General features: G+C 32.1%; 1 protein-coding gene across 1 annotated transcript in view; it reads right to left on the bottom strand.

Annotated features, from left to right (window-relative positions):
* LOC118188415 (rho GTPase-activating protein 100F-like) overlaps positions 1–19,934 on the bottom strand; it is a 213,826-nt gene that overhangs the window by 96,871 nt on the left and 97,021 nt on the right. Inside the window, 1 exon segment of the mRNA XM_085827589.1 lies at positions 4,345–4,474. Within this exon segment, the coding sequence (XP_085683715.1) occupies positions 4,345–4,431 (87 nt within the window). The 5' untranslated portion in view covers positions 4,432–4,474.

A 19,934-nucleotide genomic window follows, 5' to 3' on the forward strand; every position in this document is an offset into this window, starting at 1 on the left:
AACATATTATTAATTACTCAAAATATACAAACTTTCTACCATCTACAAAGCAATTACATAAATAACTAGCTTGAAATTAAATTGGTATCATATATATTTTTTATGCTTGCATCATTAAGCCAGGCGAATTCTGGCAGTGTTAGCATGATTTCCATTTTAAGCCAGCGGTTTTGATACATTGTACTAAGTGTGGCTTCCTTCTTTACTGTAATGTCTATTGTCTTCTAACACGCTTTTAAATTTACCAAAGGATCATTAGACATCAAGGATTTTTGTGGATTATGAACAGATAATGGATGACGACTTGAATAACATAGCTATGTAGTATATCCCTAAATGGTAAAATGCATACTGAATTCGTGTGGTCAATGGTTGTAACATTCAGAAAATGATTAAATTTAGACCATAACAAGCCATTAACTCTCAGAATCTTATCTGAGATCACTATTTGTGTATATTTCCTATTTGTAAGACAAAAGCGGCATTCTGATTAATCCTAAATGCAAAGGTTATTTAAAATCATACTTTTTTTAGCTTAAGAAAAAAGCGATAATTTTGGCACTCCAAAATTTCGATAAACTTTCTCAAAGTATGAGCCTGACATAAAATCTTGAAGATTATTTATGGATTCAAATTAATTTCTGGTTTAGATTCTGTAATGTGATTATTATGCAGTAGTACATTTTCGCAGGTTTCTGATAAAGATAGTATTAGAAAGGCTTGAAAATAAAAAATATACAAATAACTGAACAATTATAACAGAAATTAAGAAACAAATCTACCTTTTTGTAATTTCAGAAAGTACTTTAAAATAACCAAAACTGATAACGAAAATTCATATCGCCATAAAAGTACTGCCCAAACTGCAGCTTGCTGAATGGGGCATCCAAAGGCAAGCTGAAGCATATCCGCGTTCGAATCCTGGAGAAGCGTAGATGCTTACAATACATGCCCATAGGTTCTGTGCGGGAAAGGTAACTTAAAATACACGGTAAGCAGGAATTTTCTAGAGAGGCTAACAGGAGCAGAAGAGGAATGGAAAACCCCCGAACCACCCATGGATATTCTCCCTTGGGTGGCGGAAGCTTAACTATTAACAAGGTCTGGACCTAATATGCCTACATGAATGCGGCGGCCTCGGTTCAGTCTTTTTTGTACGTGCAAATCTTGGCAGGTTATTTACGAGTATTTATTATTATGTGTTCCGCCATTAGGCACTACAGGAGAAGGGAAGGATGCTCCGTGGAAGACTTATAAAGGAAAACTAGCTCGCATTCATGCTAAACACGGGGAAAACCAAGAAAACGTTCATGCACACAGCCCATTTGCTGGGACTCGAACCCCGGACTGAACTACCAGTGATCGTTGGTTTTTACCGCTAGGCTATTGTTGGACAATCTTGCCAGTTGAAAAAATGTTTTGTTACTATACTTCTAGGCATCGCGATTTAGCCATTGTCGAACTGGCTTTAAATTCATATAAAAACAGGAATGATTTTAATCAATAAAATATTATGGCAATGTTATTACCACTTTGAAGACACAATCTTTTTTTTTTTTTTTTTAACTATGAGGAAATCATAATATTTTGATTCGGAGTTTTGATAAATTTAAGAACAAAAATGAAGAATTCAGAGCAAAATATGAAATTAACTGTACATTATATTTATCCATAACGATCATATAGGTTGATATTAATTCTTTTTCAGTTTCATAACTGAGGGGGGAACATACGTCCCAGTTTAATTTATTGCGTCGATTCACTTTAAACGACGTGTTTCTCAAGATATGCTTTTTTAAAATATTTTATAATTTTGCTGCAGAATTGAATTTTATGTGGCGTGGCGAAAAATGTAATATTATATAAATGAAGTTAACACATGAAAAGTTAATAATAACAAGAAAAAAAAAAGTCGCTAGCCTTCTTAGTAAGAAAAATAAGTATTGATATGATGAAATGAAAAGAATATAAAAATGTATGCCAAAACTTAACACTGCATAGGGAATTCTAAACATATGCTGCTATACAGATTCTAAACCTTTTGTGATTTTTCGCGTTCAACTGTACGTGGCACAAGTGTGAAGAAAACGATAATTAATAACAAAACTAAAAAATGGGGGGTAACAGGAATGAGAACAAGAGCAGCCCGGCTAGAGTGGTGGCTCAATGAGAGCATACAAATATTTAGCAAACCCTCTTGGGCTGTTGTTGAATTCTAAAAACCTTTCAGTTTGTTTTTTATTTCCATCTTTTTTTCTTTTCTCTCTCTCGCTCTCTCTCTCTCTCTTTTTTTTTTTTTTTTTTTTTTTTTTTTTTTGAGTACTGTAAATTTATCGGGAGGCCTGAAGAAAATATTTTGTATAGGGACTCAAGAGTTCTGGTTATGCCACCGCCTGTAGTTTTTATTCTCGTTCTAGAGTGTTAATTTAAAAACCGGCAAGTGGTCTTAAAAAACGATTAAATGAAATATTTATTTTGTAGAAAAAAAGTGTATTAGTATTTATCAAATGTAGATAGTTTCGAACATAGCTGCTGAATGTTCTTTTGCATTCAATACTCTGAATTCAACTTGAACGTTAATATATTGAAATATTGCAGAGGTTTTACAGATTGCCGATAGATGGCAGCACTGATAACCCAATAATCCCTTTAGAGTATGATTTCTCTGTGTCAGTTACGGGATTGATTGCAGTGCCTCTCGAGCGGCTATTTTAACATTTTCCGAAACTTAATCTAAAATTTATTACTGAACTTTTATCAATTTTTAATCACCAGAGCTATATCAAAAATGACGAAGATTGAATAAATGAAAAGAAACCAATGTAATTATGAGAAAGTTTTTGGAAAACAGCGAGAGCATTAAGAAACTTTGTAAACTAATTCAAAAACAGTTTGATTATGAAACGACTGAACGTCAGGAAGTTTTTAAAAAAATAAGGCAGTTTAGTCTTATCTGAAGTAAATGTAACTAGATCAGATTATTAAAATATTTAGCGTTTTATCAGTTTTTTAGAGAATAATTTAAACCTATCTGCTTTGATCTAAAATCTAGTCATTAAATGTTTATACAATGATATACAGCAATAACATTAAGCATGAAATAGGTATGAAATGGAAGTAAGGGAAATTTAAATGTTTTATTTTAAAGGAGCTCTTCGAATACTTTATCAATAATACATTTGAGAGAACTATATGTGTAAAACAGCTTACATAACGTTCTACTTTTACGTATTTATAGAATTTAAAGGGAGAAATATTTAAGTAATAAAGTTTCAAAATTTAAATTTTTTAAGTCTGTAGTTTATAAATAAATGTATCATTCAAATTTTAAGAAAATTTTTTATTTTTATTACCGATTTACGATTGAAAACTCATCTGTCGTTTTAATTATTCAAATCATTTACATACAGTCAGTTCATTTCAAACAAAATCAGTTACACACAGCATCGAAACATCAAAACATAACATTCAAAGCATATTAGAAGAGAAGCACACCGAAATGAAACTGAAATTAGTAAAGACACAATCTCGTATTTGGCGTAGATTTAGACCCCCCCCCAAAAAAAACTATTCTATTAATTTAAGTTTTCAATTTTCGTTTCAAATTTTGCCGACAGATGGCGCCACCATCATGTTCACTACAGTAGGGTAACAATAGAACCGTTACGCCCATTGCTTTCCAGTCTTGTAAATTTCTTTGCTTCTGGTGAAGAGGGATCTGTTTGCCCTCGAAATCGATTGAGTTTTAGTCTAAATCTATGCCAAGTACAGGGTTGTTTCTTTATTAATTTCATATTCAAAACATGCCTTGAGGAAAAGAAATTATTGAAAAAAAAAAAAAAAAAGGGCCATGCTATCAAAAATAAAATTTTCAAAAAAGTAAGCTGGAATGAATAAATTTTTTTGTGATCGTGAATTTTCATGAAGCTTATATTAAAGAAAACTTACCCGCATGTCAGGTTTCAAGCAACAGCGGAGCAGAGAAGTTAATAACTTGGCATATAAAAAGCGCAAAAGCGTGAGACATCTTAAATTCATTTTCCATTTTCTGAGGTATTAGAAAGATTTCTATACTATTAAGTTCTACACGGATATAAAAGAACAGTCACTTAAAACGGGTCGCAACGGCATTGGAATAAACTAAAAAGTTTGAAAGCATTAATAAGACTTAGTTCTAAAGCATTGATGTAATATCTGTAAAGTAATAGTATTTTCTTCAAACTGGTTGTAAGGCAACGATATTTTGCCCTTCCAAGTAAGAACTACGCTTTCTAAACACTTACTGAATTTTACAGTGTTTAACAGGATTAACTGGAACGAGATGAATTTAAGAAACTCTCTCACCTTTCGTTTTCCGCAGCAAAGCATAGTGGCAATAAGTATGTGCTTTACTTTTCGTCGGAGCCGCGGTCTGTTAGCAAACGAGTTCATGTGGTCCACCTTGGCCGACAATACCGCTCACACAGAAAGACACCTGCAATACCGAGAAAAGAAATTAGAATTTTGTTACAAATGGGCAATAAATGGAGTTTTTTTTTTTAACATTATTGTAGTTACCGTATATTCCGGCGTATAACGCGACGCGGGCTTTCGAACAATGGTATGCTAAGTTGAAAAGCGATAAAGGGAACTAGCGGGCAAGCCCGCCAGCTGAGCGGGCTGAAGCCCGCTTTCGTTGGCCTTTATTCGAAAGTTGGACCGATGAACTACCAGTGTTCAGCGATTTTACCGCTCAGTCGCTAATGGGCCTTTTTACAAAGTGTAATTGCAAAACTTTTCGGGTATCATATTCAAACAGCAGATTCGTTATTAAAATTCCTTTTGATAAACTTCAACATAATCACACACAAACATGCTTCATTGTACATTAATGTAATTAATAATTCATAATTATTTATAATAAGAAAAATTTCCATGTACCATGTCCAAGGAACACAAATTCAATTTAAAACCCTGAACGAAAAAAAAAATTTAGTCAGAATTTAAATTAGTATTTTAAGTATTTTTATTTTTAGATATTTTTTTTTTACAATTAAAATTTAATTTAATATTAGCTTTATTCGAATAGAGAACATTTGTTAAATTCAAAATTACAACAATATATATATATTAATGGGCCCTTGTACGAAGTATAATCCCGAAAATTTTCGGGTATGATATTCGAACAGTAGACACGTTATTAAAATTCCTTTATTTAAATTCTTTTTGGTAAATTTTAACGCCTGTCTATAAATTTTATACCCAACATCTCTTTTATAACTTTGTTTCATAAGACTAAATATATACTGGAATTCAAGTTATACGTATGAGGAAACACTTGGGAGAATGAAAAAAACCTGCAAAGAGGGTGAGTTGTATTGTAGGTGTGCACAAGAAGGTTATCCTAGGGTTTCGAAAAAAGGAGGTAATATGGGCTACGAAAGTATTTCCGATTTGAATGAATTCTTGGGATTAGGAGTCAGGTGTTTTCTCTGTCTGCAGTCATTTGAAGCCGTGAATTTGAAATGAACATTTTTGAAGTGCAAATCGCATTTGCTTTAGTTAAAATATGGTTGATGCAATGTTTCTTTTAGTAGTAAATATAGCTCCTGGCAAACGAAATAAACATAGAGCTGGTTTCAAATGGAAAGTCATTTTCAATTTGCGAAAAAATATAGAAATCTTGCTACAGTAAAGATGTTTGGTATTGGTGAAATCTCTACGTAAGTGGAATCTGTACGTAAGTCTCTACGTAAGTCTATACGTAAGTGGAAGAAAAAGGATATCACAATAATTAATATACTGAAGAATGAATGTGCTTTGCAGAAAGAAGTAAAGGACGGGCCTCTTCTAGAAGAAACTGTTACGACCTGTGTCCTAAAAAATCGCCATTTAGGTACATAATTAAAATCAAATTTTTGTATGCTCTTCTTTTTCTTACTTTTAAATCTATCATTCTTATATTCGGCGTATAAAGCCCACCTGTAAATTTTGATTTAATTTTCATGTGTTAATTTCCTCTCTCATGTATTAAAAGTGCTCATCATACACCGGAATAAACGGTATATACATAAATGGCAAGCATTAGATCTGCTGTGTTCTAATATTGAACAAAATGCGAAATGTTATCCAAGTATCAGCGCAGTATTAGTGCATTGCGTGACATAGCCTTTCTTCAAACACAGCGTGATATTTGCACCAAATAGTCACTGGCGATCAATCTGTTGCGAAAGGGATGGCTTTCCTTTCCATTTATGGAAATAAAAACCTATATTTAGTATATTTGGTCTATATAATTTTCTATCATAAACTGATGTAAAGTTCTCTAATTTAAGGTAAACTTGAATACAAAATGCTTCCAAACATAGAAAGCCTGGAGTTCTTGCTATTGTAACCAGGTGATCAGACGTCCCACTTTTCGAGGGACAGTTCCGACTTTTAACAAATTGTCCCGCGACGTTTTAAAAAAGTTCCAATTTTTGGAAGCCTGACGAGCTAGTAAACGGATTGAGAACGGGAAAGAAATATACACTTTTCGGCGGCCATGTGGCTATGCCACTAAGATATGAGTTTTATATTATTTTTGTTAATTTTATTACATTAAGGAGGCTCATACACCTTAAACTCCTTACGATCTTCGAATATGGGACTGTTGCAAGAATTGGGATATTTTATTTATTTTAAAAGCAATTGCTTCCAACGTTTTACAGCTGACTAACAGCTTTGGGAACTAGTAACCAGAAAGTTTGTGTTGCCACAAATAGTTTTATAAATTAATCCACTTTGTGACAAAATATTTCGTCATATTTCCACCTTGGCGCATGATATTTTAAAAATGGCTAATGGTACATACTTGAAAGTTGATGGAATTTATTATATGGGCACTATCTTCTACCTGAACGAAAAATTTGATGAATATTTTAATATTAAAAAATTTTATGCACAAAAACATTACAGATTTTTTTAATAAAATACATTTTATAAACTCAACTTCAAATAAAATAAAAATTTAACATGAAAGTCTTAGAATTTTTGGTTCACAATAGTTTGCAAATATTATGAAAGCTACATATTAAATATGGAATCAAATTATGCAGCAGAATGTTTTAAATTGTGCGCGCAAGGTGGAAGCATGACGAAATCTTTTGTCACAAAGCGGATTAAATTATAAAAATATTTGTGGCAGCACAAACTTTCTGATTACTATTTCAGGAAGCAGCTATACCTTGTAGTCAGCTGTAAAAAGTTGAAAGTAATTGCTTTTAAAGTAAATACGTTATCATATTTCTTGTAACAGTCACATATTCGAAGATGTTATAGGTTTTAAGGTGTATGAGTCCCCTTAAACTTTAATAATAATAAATAATTGTTGAGAATAGGTTGTCAAGAACTCTTTATCAAATTTCGAATTGTTGATCAGTTGTTAGAATTCGACCACCATTGTTTGGACTTAATGAACAATGGCATTTTGTGGCATTCATAACGACAGAAACATTTTGTAGCTGTCTCTCAGACGATGCAAATCGTACTAGTGCTAGTTAAACAAGTGATGTCAACAAATGAGCTATTTAGATAATTTAGGTAAATAATTTATTTTATAAGTACATAAATTTTCTTGAATTTATTAGACATTACTCGCATTATTCATATTTAATAATGGCGGCACAAAGCCTAGCGCCGGCCTTGAAAGTGACACTTACGACTTACGTTACGGTAAATTCAGAGCAAAAATAATAAAAGTTAGTATTGTTATTATTTAGAAAGAAATATACAATTAAAATTAAAATAATTTTTAAAATATAGTCATTTTAAAACAATCAAATTAATTTAATTTATAAATTAACAATAAAATATGTTCGTGTAATTATGTACCTACTGTGTTTTTAAGCAATATGTATATAATAATTTATAATAAAATTTTAAATTATTTTTTTAGATTTTTAACATAATGAGTAAGAAAAGAGGATGTAAATTCAACCATAATGTAGGATGTGAATTTCCTTTTATTATAAAAAAACAAAAGCGTTTACATGGTAAAATGTAATTGTGAATTTTCTATGTAGTTGTGAATATTCTTGAACGGCGGCATGAATGATATTTCAAAGTACTTGAAGACACAGAAACATAAAAGATATTTAAATTCTACTGCATTTTCCTCCATAATACAGGAATATCTTCAGAAAACATCTTATGAAGACGAAGAAAAGAAGTTAGCATTAGCAGAATGACTTACGTCTTTTCATTCTGTTAATCACAATCATTCTTTCAGATCTATGGACTGTACATCACAAGTTGTAAGTAAACAAGTTATTCTACAAAAAAATTTGCCTGTGTTAGAATAACATCCAAGGCAATTGTGTGTGATGTGCTTTCCCTATATGCGTTTTCAGAATTAAACAAAAATCTAGAAAACATTTATTTTATACCCATACATTCTGAGGCATCTAATCATAAGGATACAAAGTTATTTCCAACCATTATTAGATTTTTTGATTCGGAAACTGGAATAAAAATTAGAATTTTTGATTTTGTTTCTTTGCCCGGCGAAACTTCTAAAATAATTTTCACTATTATTAATATTTGGGAAAAAATAATTTAAAACATAAAATGATTACATATTCTGCAGACAACACGAACGTAAATTTTGGAGAAAAAGCGGGAAGAGGTACAAATAATATTTTTTATAAATTAAACAAAAAATATTGGTGTTAGTTGTGCAGGGCACATAATGCATAGCGTCATTCAAACAGCTGCTGACTTGTCGCCCGTAGATGTGGAAAATATTGTTATTAAAATATATTCTTATTTCTATACAAACAATATGCGCATTGAAATGCTTAAAGAATTTTGTGAAACTGTCGAATATCAGAAAATACTTGGATACAGTAAATGCGCTGGTTAACTCTTTTGCGAGCTGTCGAAAGAATTTTGAAAATATACGATACTTTTAAATCCTACTTTCTATCACAGGATAATTGTCCTAGAATTTTAGAAAAGATTTTTGTCTTCAAAACTTTGGCTAGAGTTTGTACACAATCAAGCAACTCTTTTTCAAAATGCTAGAAAACTTATTGAAGGTGACAAAATTTCGGTAATCGGTAGCAAACGAAATTAGTAATTTGAAATTTCAGTGTCAAGAACATTTAGAAAATAGTTTTCTTCCGTTAATTATCCGTAGTAATATAAGCCAACTAGAAGAACAAGAATCGTACAGAGATCATGAATCATATTAAAAAGTTCATTCTTATGACAAATTTCACCTTTTAACCAAAGACAGCAATTTACTAAACAAATTCAAAGAAATGAGAAATATGCCAAGGGATAAAATAATACTAGTATATATAATTTTTTATTATGGATGTATGTATTAAATTTTACTATGTATGTATTAATTTTTATTATGTATTATGTATGTATTAATTTTATGTATATAGGGTGTTTATAAAGTCCCGGACCCATTTTGATGTTTAATAACTCATAAAATAATGAAGATGTAAACAAACTTATGGCATTTATTGATGGAATAACTTATATATTTTCCTTTTCAGGTTGAATATCTTTACTTTTGTAAATATCGTCTGCGCGTGTGGTTAATTTCAGATAATTTCATTTTCCAGTCTAAATATCTGTACTTTTCCAAGTATCGTCTGCTTATTAATTGCATTTTTCTCTCTTTTGTTTCTGGCAACTATTGCAATGTTATGGACTTTTTCCTTTGGGGATTAGTACAGGACAGCGTTTACAGGAGGAGAGTGTCGAACGTGGATGACCTAAAAGCCAAGAATTACAACTGCAATAGCCTCTGTGGATGCCGACATGCTTTCCGGTACCTGGCGTGAAATTGAATATCGACTTGATATTCTCCGTGCGACGAAGAGGGCACACGTGGAAGTTCATTGACAAGAGTCGAGTCATGAAACATTTTGAGTCTATCTAACCATTTATGTTATTAATTTTAATCTTTCTTTATTATTTTATGAGTTATTAAACATCAAAATGGGTCCGGGACATTAAAAACCGCCTGTATTTTATAATGTAACTGTTATATTTGTAAATTGTACTTGTGTTGAAATTTTAAAAATGTATTAAAATACTATTTTTGCGTTCTATGAAAATTTTAGTTGCATAGACCAAATTTTTAATCAAGAACCCTTCCGCCCGGTCAACGGTGTGTCCCGCTTCACCAATGTTAAAATTTAGTCACCTTATATTAGAACCAAATAGTTGCCCCCCCCCAAAAAAAAAAGAAACTGAGCAATATTGTTAAAAAATATAAACAAGCTTTTGCGAGTATAGGTATTTGCAAATCAAAAATTAAATAATGGTTCATAAATAAAGTGTTGGTATTTTTCATTACTTTTTTAACTGAACATTGATGACAGAGCTATGAAACTCGAATCAATGTCATATTTTATTTTAAAAGCCCAATACGTAATTCTAAAATTTATGATTTGATTTACAATTTTTTTTTCTTAACTTTTAAACTAAAAATATTCTAAAGTCTACTAACTAAAGTCTGCTAATATATCATATTTTTAATTGTACCATCCTCTAGGCTTACCAGACTCTGAATGGATATTGAACAACAGTAGTTCTATCGAGATTCAAATCTCGACGAACGATCTGGCTTCTTTTGTCTTTCGTGAATTTACCTACGTGCAACATGAATGCGAACCTCTTTCTCCTAACAAAACTTCCTCAAAAGCATTTATCCTCTTAAGACTTTTTTATCTTTGTTGAATTCCATTAAATAAACCAACCAACCATTGTTTTCTAACTGATATTTCCTTCATTTAAAGCAAAAACATATTTAATGAATGAAACTAAACAGCCCCAAATACTACATGTAGATTTAGCTTTCCAGTCATATAGGATAGCTAAACAGGACTTTACTTCTCTTGTACATCGTAATTTGAAATGCTAACATATATGTAATGTAATTATATAAGTCTATTTCTCTTCAGAGTGTTTCATGCAACATGTTGATTGCTGTATTAATATTCGATTTTATATTTAGTTCAAAGAAATATAGACTGGAAAGCATAGGCTCCATTATACTTCTGGTTATATGGTTAATTGTCATTTAATTATATTGGTTATTGTTTTATTACAAATTTATATTTACTGCAATTAATGACACTTACTCATGGGTGAAATATTAATGTGTTAGTTACATTAAACATATTGCATTTTGTTATAGTTTACATACTCATTTAATTGTATTCATTTCATTATAATTTTTATTGCCAAATGCTTCCATCTGCATCTCTATAATGTGCAATATTTGTTACATACGAATGTCTCTCATACAAGAAGTCATACGAATATAAAACAGGAATTTTAAACAAGAACACTTCTACTGCCACTAGGGTATCATCACCCTGCTCTGAATTTATTATGCTTTTCGGGTAAGATGCATTTCGACACTTATGTATATGGCTGTCCAAATATCCAATATTATTATCGGCTATGACGGTTACAGCACATACGTATATTACATTCCATCTTAAAGTTCATAAGCCACAGTGGATGATTTGATCATCAACAGTTTGCGCCCAAAAATGTAGTTCAATTAATGTGCTATGATACTGTTCCATGACATTGTAACGAACAATTTCAAACACCCTTTTACAAAATCACGAGGATTTGCATTTGAGGAGTTGGAAACCAATTACCACTAACAGTATATTCATTGATGAAATGAATAGTACTTCTTATGAATCATTTCAATAATTTTCTGTTTCTAGAATAATATTTCATGATGCATGAAGGTATTTTCTTATAATCCAAATCTTTCTGTTTTCATTGTTTACATAATTGTCCAGATGCGCACATGTAAAGTGAAGGATTGGTCAATTCCAACAGCTGTTACTGTCGTTGATATATATTTTATAAAACTCTAATCAGTGGGTGTAGTTGTGTATAGGACAACTTGGTTTTATTTTAGAATAATACATCAAAAATAGAAAATATTTATTCAGTTAGAACGTTTGTTTGCTATCGGACTGTATGATGGGAAAAAAAGCAAAAGACGATATGTCTGGAGTATTTGAAATTATTACATTTCTAGATGAAAAATTACTCACTATTATTCGAACTGCTTGGAATTTTTTCAGTTCCATTTCCTTTTCGCAGCAATCTGAATCTTTTTCTTTTAATGCCCTCTGGATATTACTAGTCCAAAGGGGCAATTAGCGACGAAAGACTATTAATTTCGTTTTGGCATTTTGCGTCGATTCATTGTAAACGGCGAATCGCTTTTTGAATTCTCGCCACCAAATATTAGAGCCCTGTATTATATTTAAATTACTAAATAAGGAAGAATCTGCATAAATGTAGGTATGTTTCTCGCATTGTGGTAAAACAACTGTACCTAGAGCCATCAAATTTTGAATAAAGTACGTCTCCACCCGAATGTGGTCATCTGGAAGCCCAAATTTAGAATTTGTTTTATTATGTATTTCATATTTTGTAAAGCATTTATGAGTTTTTGATTAAGAAACTCAACGATTTCAAAGAGAGCAATGGCAGCACTGTACGAAACAAAAATTTATCTTTTATCTACAGCGTGCGAAACTGGTATCGGAAATTCTAAAGACGTGCTCTTTTAAATATTTTGTGATATTGCTGTTGAATTGAATTTTATGGTTTAAGTGCAAAGAACATGTATGTAATAAATAAAGGTAACACACAAAACGTTAAATAAGCGCCCTTTTGTGCGTAATATGAAATCTGAAATCTTTTAAATTTTTTATTTTATTTTATTTTATTTATTTATTTATTTTTAAGTGGGCTCATACACATTAAACCCCTCATGATCTTCAAATATGTGACTGTTGCAAGAATTGGGATATTTTATTTATTTTAAAAGCACTTCCTTCCAACCTTTTACCAACTGGCTACATAATACAGCTGCTTTGGAAACTAGTAACCAGAAAGTTTGTGTTGCCACAAATATTTTTGTAATTTAATCCTCTTTGTGACAAAATATTTCGCCACGTTTCCACCTTGCACGCGTGATATTTTAAAAATGGCTAATAGTACGTACTTGAAATTGGATGGAATTCTTTATATGGGCACTATTTTCTAACTGAACAAAACGTGTGATAGATATTTTAATACTGAAAAATTTTATGGACGAAAACATTACAATTTTTTTTAATAAAATACATTTTATAACTTCAACTCCAAATAAAATAAAATTTTAACAAGAAATTTTTAGAATTTTAGGTTCACAGTGTTTTCCAAATGTTATAAAAGCTATATATTAAATATGGAATTAAATTATGCAACAGAATATTTTAAACTGTGCGCGCAAGGTGGAAACATGACGAAAAATGTTGTCAAAAAGCGGATTAAATTTTAAAAATATTTGTGGCAACACAAACTTTCTGATGACTATTTCAGAAAGCAGCTATATTATGTAGTAAGCTGTGAAAAGTTGGAAGTAATTACTTTTAAAATAAATAAGTTATCCCAATTCTTGCAACAGTCACCTATTCGAAGATCTTATGGGTTTTAAGGTGTATGAGTCCCCTTAAATATTTTTTCTGTTTTCCTTTAAAAATAGCTTCAGCATAAATGTCACTAAATTGAAATCTACATAAATAGTTTAAAAAAAGTAAGTGATAAAACTAATTATTTCGAACAGCTTTGTTCTGAAAAAAGTTAAAAAAATTAGCGTTATTTTGCATCAATGCAAATGAGAGCTTTATATATATATATATATATATATATATATATATGCATTACTTTCATTAAATAATGCAAAACACATCCAAATAAATATCATTTAAAAATATACTCTCTCTAAATCCTTCTTGACCTAATTTTTTAACTTTTATTTTCTTTTATTTTCGTATTACTAGCAGGATAATTTCATTCTGGACACGAAACAAGAGTATGTGGAGAGGAATGCATTTGAAGACTCTCCAAGCGGCTCCGCTCTTCTACATCATCCGAATCTTGGAAGAGTGCCAGGAAATTTCATCCACTTTTAAGGTTATTCATTCCTGTTTGCGTATGAATGCGCTGAGGAATGTATTTATTTCCCCAGCATCTCTTAGATTAGAAGCATGATATCACTCAGCGCTTTTATTGTATTAACAGTCTAAATGCTATTTATACATTATTCTAATGCATTTATTTATTTTTTGTCAGATATTTCTGAAGTCACAGTTTGTGATTTAATCTAAAATGGTTCTACATATCTCCTTTAGAAATGTCATTTACTCTGCTGCACATACATAAACAGTTCTGCTGTTTTTATTGCTTTTTACAGCTTTCTAGAACAACGGGGCGCTACTGCAGAAGAGCTATTAGTCTCAAAACGGGATTTTGCGTCGAATCAATATAAATGGCTGTATCGCTTTTCAGATTGTTGCCACCAAATATTATCGCCCTGTATTATATTTAAAAGAAATTAAATAATTAAGAATCTGCAAGAATGTGTGTATGATCCTCAAAGATATCATAAAAATTTGAATAACGTAGTCCTCCACCCGAATATGATCACGTGGAAGACCGCATATTAAATTTCAAATTTCTTTTATTATCTTACTTCATATTTTTTAAACTATAACGAATATTTGATATTAAAAGGTTTTTCTCCCACTTCCCTAGCGTGCCTTCGTGGTGTAACGGTAGCACGCTGGGCCGGTATTCCAGAGGTCCGTGGTTCGATTCCCTACAAAGGCGGTTGCATATTTTTCATCTTTTCTGCTTCCAATTAACCTAATATCTCTACAAGTGGCGCCCGAACTAAAAGGGTTGTGGATGATGATTCTCCGCACCCAGGATTTGGCGACTAGGTCCCCTAAAACCCTACTCACCCTTTAAAAAGAGGAGTATATAAGGCATTTCTCCCACTTCCCTAGCGAGCCTTCGTGGTGTAGTGGTTCTGCACACTGAGCCGGTGTTTCAGAGGTCCGTGGTTCGATTCCCGGCGAAGGGGTTGTTCATTTTTCATCTCTCCGGCTTTTTCAAATTACCTAATATCTCTATTAGTGGCGCCCGAACTGAAAAGGTTGTGGATGATGATTCTCCACACCCAGGATTTGGCGACTAGGTCTCCTAAAACCCTAGTCGCTCTTTAAAAAGGGCAGTATATAAGGTATTTCTCCCCCTTTCCTAGCGTGCCTTCGTGGTGTAGTGGTTCTGAACGCTGGGCCGGTATTCCAGAGGTCCGTGGTTCGATTCCCGGCGAAGGCGGTTGCATTTTTTTCATCTTTTCTGCTACCAATTAACCTAATGATTCTACAATATTAACGAAGATGCTCAATGATTTCAAAACGAACAGTGCCAACACATTGTGCCTAATAAAATAGTTTTCTTCCTAGCGCGTGAGACTCTCTTTTGGAAATCTTATAGAAATAATGCTTCTAAATATTTTTAGCCCAAATGCTCTCGAAACATGTATGTATGTGTAAACTAAAAAAACACCACTTTGGCCGTACTATTAAAATATGATAACTTTCATATTTTTTTAGTTTTAATACCTTTTTTATGCTTATGTTGCAACTCTGTTATTTCAATTTTAATTACGTTTACTACATACTTAACTGTGCTCGGCGATTCGCCTTACCGGTAATTCGCCTTACCGTGCTAACGCATATTTTTGTAATAATAATATCATTAATTCTGAATTGTAAATTATGATATGCTAGCAGTTTCGCTGCCAGCCTTCGTCTGACTTTTAAATGTACCAGAAAAATGGCTGAAGGGAACACCAAACGTTAAATTAAAAAACTGCGTAGAATTTTACTCTGCAAAGCAACTTCATAAAAAAAAGTTATTCGTATAATAAAATTACAATGAAATAAGCAATATCCCTTAATTAATATTAATTATCCTAATAAATAAACCTTTGCAAAATCTTAAAAACTCAAATGTTATATAGGAGGTTAAGAATTTTGTTTCCTAAAAAATCACTCAAAACTTTTCAGTATCTTAAAAACAGTGAAATGAGCAATAAATAACATAAAAGAATACAAAAAACAAAAAATTATGAAAGTATAATTAATTATATTTTATCTTATATTTTTAAGAGAAAAAAATTACAATGAAATAAGCTATATCTCTTAATACAAATATTAATTATCCTAATAAAAAGATTAAACAACTTTCCGTTGAAGAAAAAAAGATCATGCAAAACTTTTCGATATCTTACAAATAGTGAAATGAGAAAAAATAATATGAAATCAACTCAAAAGCAGAATTTTACTCTGCAGAACAACTTTATCAAAAAAAATCAATAAAAGTGTATTATATATATAAAAAATGACAATGATATATGACAATCTTTTAAAAACAGTGACATAAGAAATACGATGAAAAATTGTTCTAAACCCATATTTCTAAAAGAATGAAACTATTCAAAATGATGCGATTTCATCAAAAATCTATCAACAACAATAAGACAGGAAAATTGTTGCCAAAATAACATTTTTAAAGATGTGAGATGTGGTGTATTTAATTATGGCAAAGCACACTAGAGCTATCTGCCTAAGGGGAGAGATGCCTTCGTGGAGGACTTTCTAAGGGAAACTGGCTCGTATACACGTTACACATGGGGAAACCACGAAAGCACCCATGCAGCCAGCCCGTTCGCGAGTTTCGAACCTCGCGACCGAGCTACCAGTGTTCAGCGACTTTACCGCTCGGCCGCTGGTGAGCCCAGATATGTGATGTGAGAAGTGTACTCGGAAGCTCCATTTAAATTTTTTTTAAATACAAAATATTATCATTTTTCCAAAATTCTTTTTGTAAAAGCATTCGCAAGGATAAAAGTTTAATGTGTCCAAAAATCAAAGAAAAATAAGCTATACATTTTTACAAATAAACTTTTTTAGAAAAATCCCGTTGAAAAGGTGTTAAGCTCCCTTTGTTAAATAAATTCGTATTTAATCGATTTATTGAAACACGAAATTTATTTTAAGTTCGTAAAATAGCTAAGTGCCTTTGTTTTATGACGATGTGAAATTGGAGTGTGTAGAGTAAAATCTCGCTTTCCTATAGCCCATTATGTCTCAAAATGACGCGATTTCGTCACAAAAACCTAAAATAAAAACAACTATTATTCGAATTTTCAAAAAAGCGTATCGAGGTGCACTGGCTCTTGTCTACATGCACCTCTGTACCAAATTTCGTAGCCATGGGTCTATTAGCTTACGTGCAGCGCGAACGAAAGACACACACACACAGAGAGAGACTCTTTCTTTTATTTTTTATATGTAGAGATGAATGGTGTTGGTGTACTTAATTATGGCAAAGCACACTAGGGCTATCTGCCTAAGGAGAGGGATGCCTTCGTGGAGGGCTTTCTAAGGGAAACTGGCTCGTATACACGTTACATATGGGGAAAACCACGAAAACACCCTTGCAGCCAGCCCGTTCGCGGGATTCGAACCTCGTACCGAACTACCAGTGTTCAACGACTTTACCGCTCGGCCGCTGGTGGGCGTAGAGATGAATGAAAACTGATCAATGAAAATTGCCTGGAACATTTAAAACACTTTACATTTCTCACTTTAAAGGGGCCGGAATAGATCGAAGAGTTCTATATTAATACCAGACCAAATGCAGTTAGATAACGAAAATTAATTAAGAGTATCTAGCTAGAATATATATATTACTAATTAAAATACATGCAGAATAAACAGATATTGCTATACAGTATATTTTAGGCAAAACTTTACATCACAATTAACACATTAACTAAGGAGCAGTTAAAGCAAACGAGGGTAAGAAAAACTTATTAAATTCTGTGCTCGTCATTAAAGACTGTTCAGAGTATTACGTTCTGATATGAGTATGAGCAGTGACAGCGTAACAACCTGCATAAAAAAGTATGGGAGAATTCTTTTATTTCCCATTCTACTGCACCAATTTAAGAAACTTAAATAGCTTTCTAAAGCGTGACTTTGGTTATATAGATTTATAAATAGCGTTGTTCAACCATAGGTATTTTGACATAAAATTGGACTTTTCCTGAAATGACATAACGATGTTTTTTCCATATTTCGATTCTAAGACTCAAATTAGACCAAAGTGCCAGTTTTATAAAAATCGTACGAGTAGTTTAAATAAAATTTTAAAAAAATTTTTAGTTCTTTAATGTTAATTGTATCTGGTATATATTAATTAATATCTCTTTTTATTAAACGTACTTGATTCCTTCTTTTGGAATTCGGAATTTAGGTTTAATCGAAATACAATTCGCAGATATTTTTTGATTTGTATTTTTTGTATTTTAGAATTTGTACTTTTTAGTAACTTTTTGTAAATCCTTCGAAAAACATTTCGTCATAAATTATCACATTTTAACCTTATACTTGATGTATTTCTAGGCATACCTGCAAAAAATTACAGTTTTTTTTATTCAAATTTTCCAAGATATACGTGAATTTATGTATTGGCGAGTTTTGAAATTTGGCATATGTGTTATAAGCGATAATAACATCAAATGTTATTTATGTACTTTATTAAAATTAGTTGAAAGAATGAAAGTTGCACCTTTTTCCGCTCGTGCACAATTAAAGGGAATTGAAATAGGTTATCATAAATTAAGAATTTCTCTAATTTTCTCGGGGCAAACTGAAAAAACAGCGGATAGGTAAATTTTTTAAATTATCGCTAAATTTGCATGCAACCAATTTAAAATTTAATATTTAGGCATAGTTTAAGTCGTCGAATCACAACATGGAAACAATCGGTAAGTTTTTTCCAGAGAAAGTCGGACTTAATGATAGAATACCTATGTTAAAATATAGCTACTAGGTCGCTACTAATCAAATATAGCTACTAGGTCGCGCGTTCGATACATGAAAAAAAAGCAAATTAAATTTTGTCAATCGGCCAAGTCAAACGGGAGATGCAGAACTGCCCCCCTTTTTTTAATGTGCAACGTGTATATATACCAGAATGATCACCTACCAAGAATATGTTGTTCTAACGAACGTCAGTAAACCGTACTAAACCTGAAACATTAGAATTAAATTAATGTTTGCTTTTGTTTTGCTCTCTTTAGCACATTTTTCGATATTATTGTAGTATTATTATAGATAATTTCAGTATGAAACTGCTTGATCGACAGGTGACAGGTGACGGAGGACGGGGACGGCTCGACCTTCCATGCTCGGCTAGATGTCAAATATAAGGTTCGTCCATGTCCGGGTGGAGGACGATGTTATTCAAACTTTGATGGCTCTAGGATTCGTTGTTATTTCAGAATGCGAGAAACATACATACATTCAAGCAGATTCTTCATTATTTAACCTCTTTAAATATAATATAGGGTGATAATATTTGGTGGCCACAATTTCAAAAGTGAAAAGGACACTTATAGTAAACCGACGCGAAATGCCGTTTCCAGACTAATAGCTCTTCTGGCTAAGGCATCTTTGGTCTAATAATTTGCATATAAAAATGTATTTTTAAGGTTTAGCTTATATAATTTACGATATATCAAGCTCGTAATTCTGGTACATATTTCATTCTTAGGACAATTCACAAACTAAATTTCTTCTGGTATATACAGGGGTTGGACAAAAATATGGATACACCTTTAAAAAAACATGTTTCTTTGCTTAATATGGTGTAGGAAACCCGTTGGTATCCAAAACAGCTTGCAGTCTTCTCGGAATGGATAAATGCAGTTCCTGTATGTTTGCCAAGGGAATATTATACCATTCTTCCTGCAAAACGGTGGCAAGTTCAGATAACGATGTTGGCGGTGGATAACGAGAACGCACTTTCCGTTCCAATGTAGACCACAAAGGTTCGATAATATTCAGGTCTGGTGACTGTGGTGGCCAGGGGAGATGGGACAACTCATCCTCGTGCTCAGAAAACCAGTCCTGGACAATGTCAGCTGTGTGAACAGGAGCTTTGTCGTCTTGGAAGACACCATCACCATCGGGGAACAAAGTTTGTACCATGGGATGAACTTGATCGGC

Source organism: Stegodyphus dumicola, chromosome 12, assembly GCF_044657685.1.
Source record: "Stegodyphus dumicola isolate Sdum_Otavi_A_Nest chromosome 12, ASM4465768v1".
Taxonomy (NCBI): domain Eukaryota; kingdom Metazoa; phylum Arthropoda; class Arachnida; order Araneae; family Eresidae; genus Stegodyphus; species Stegodyphus dumicola.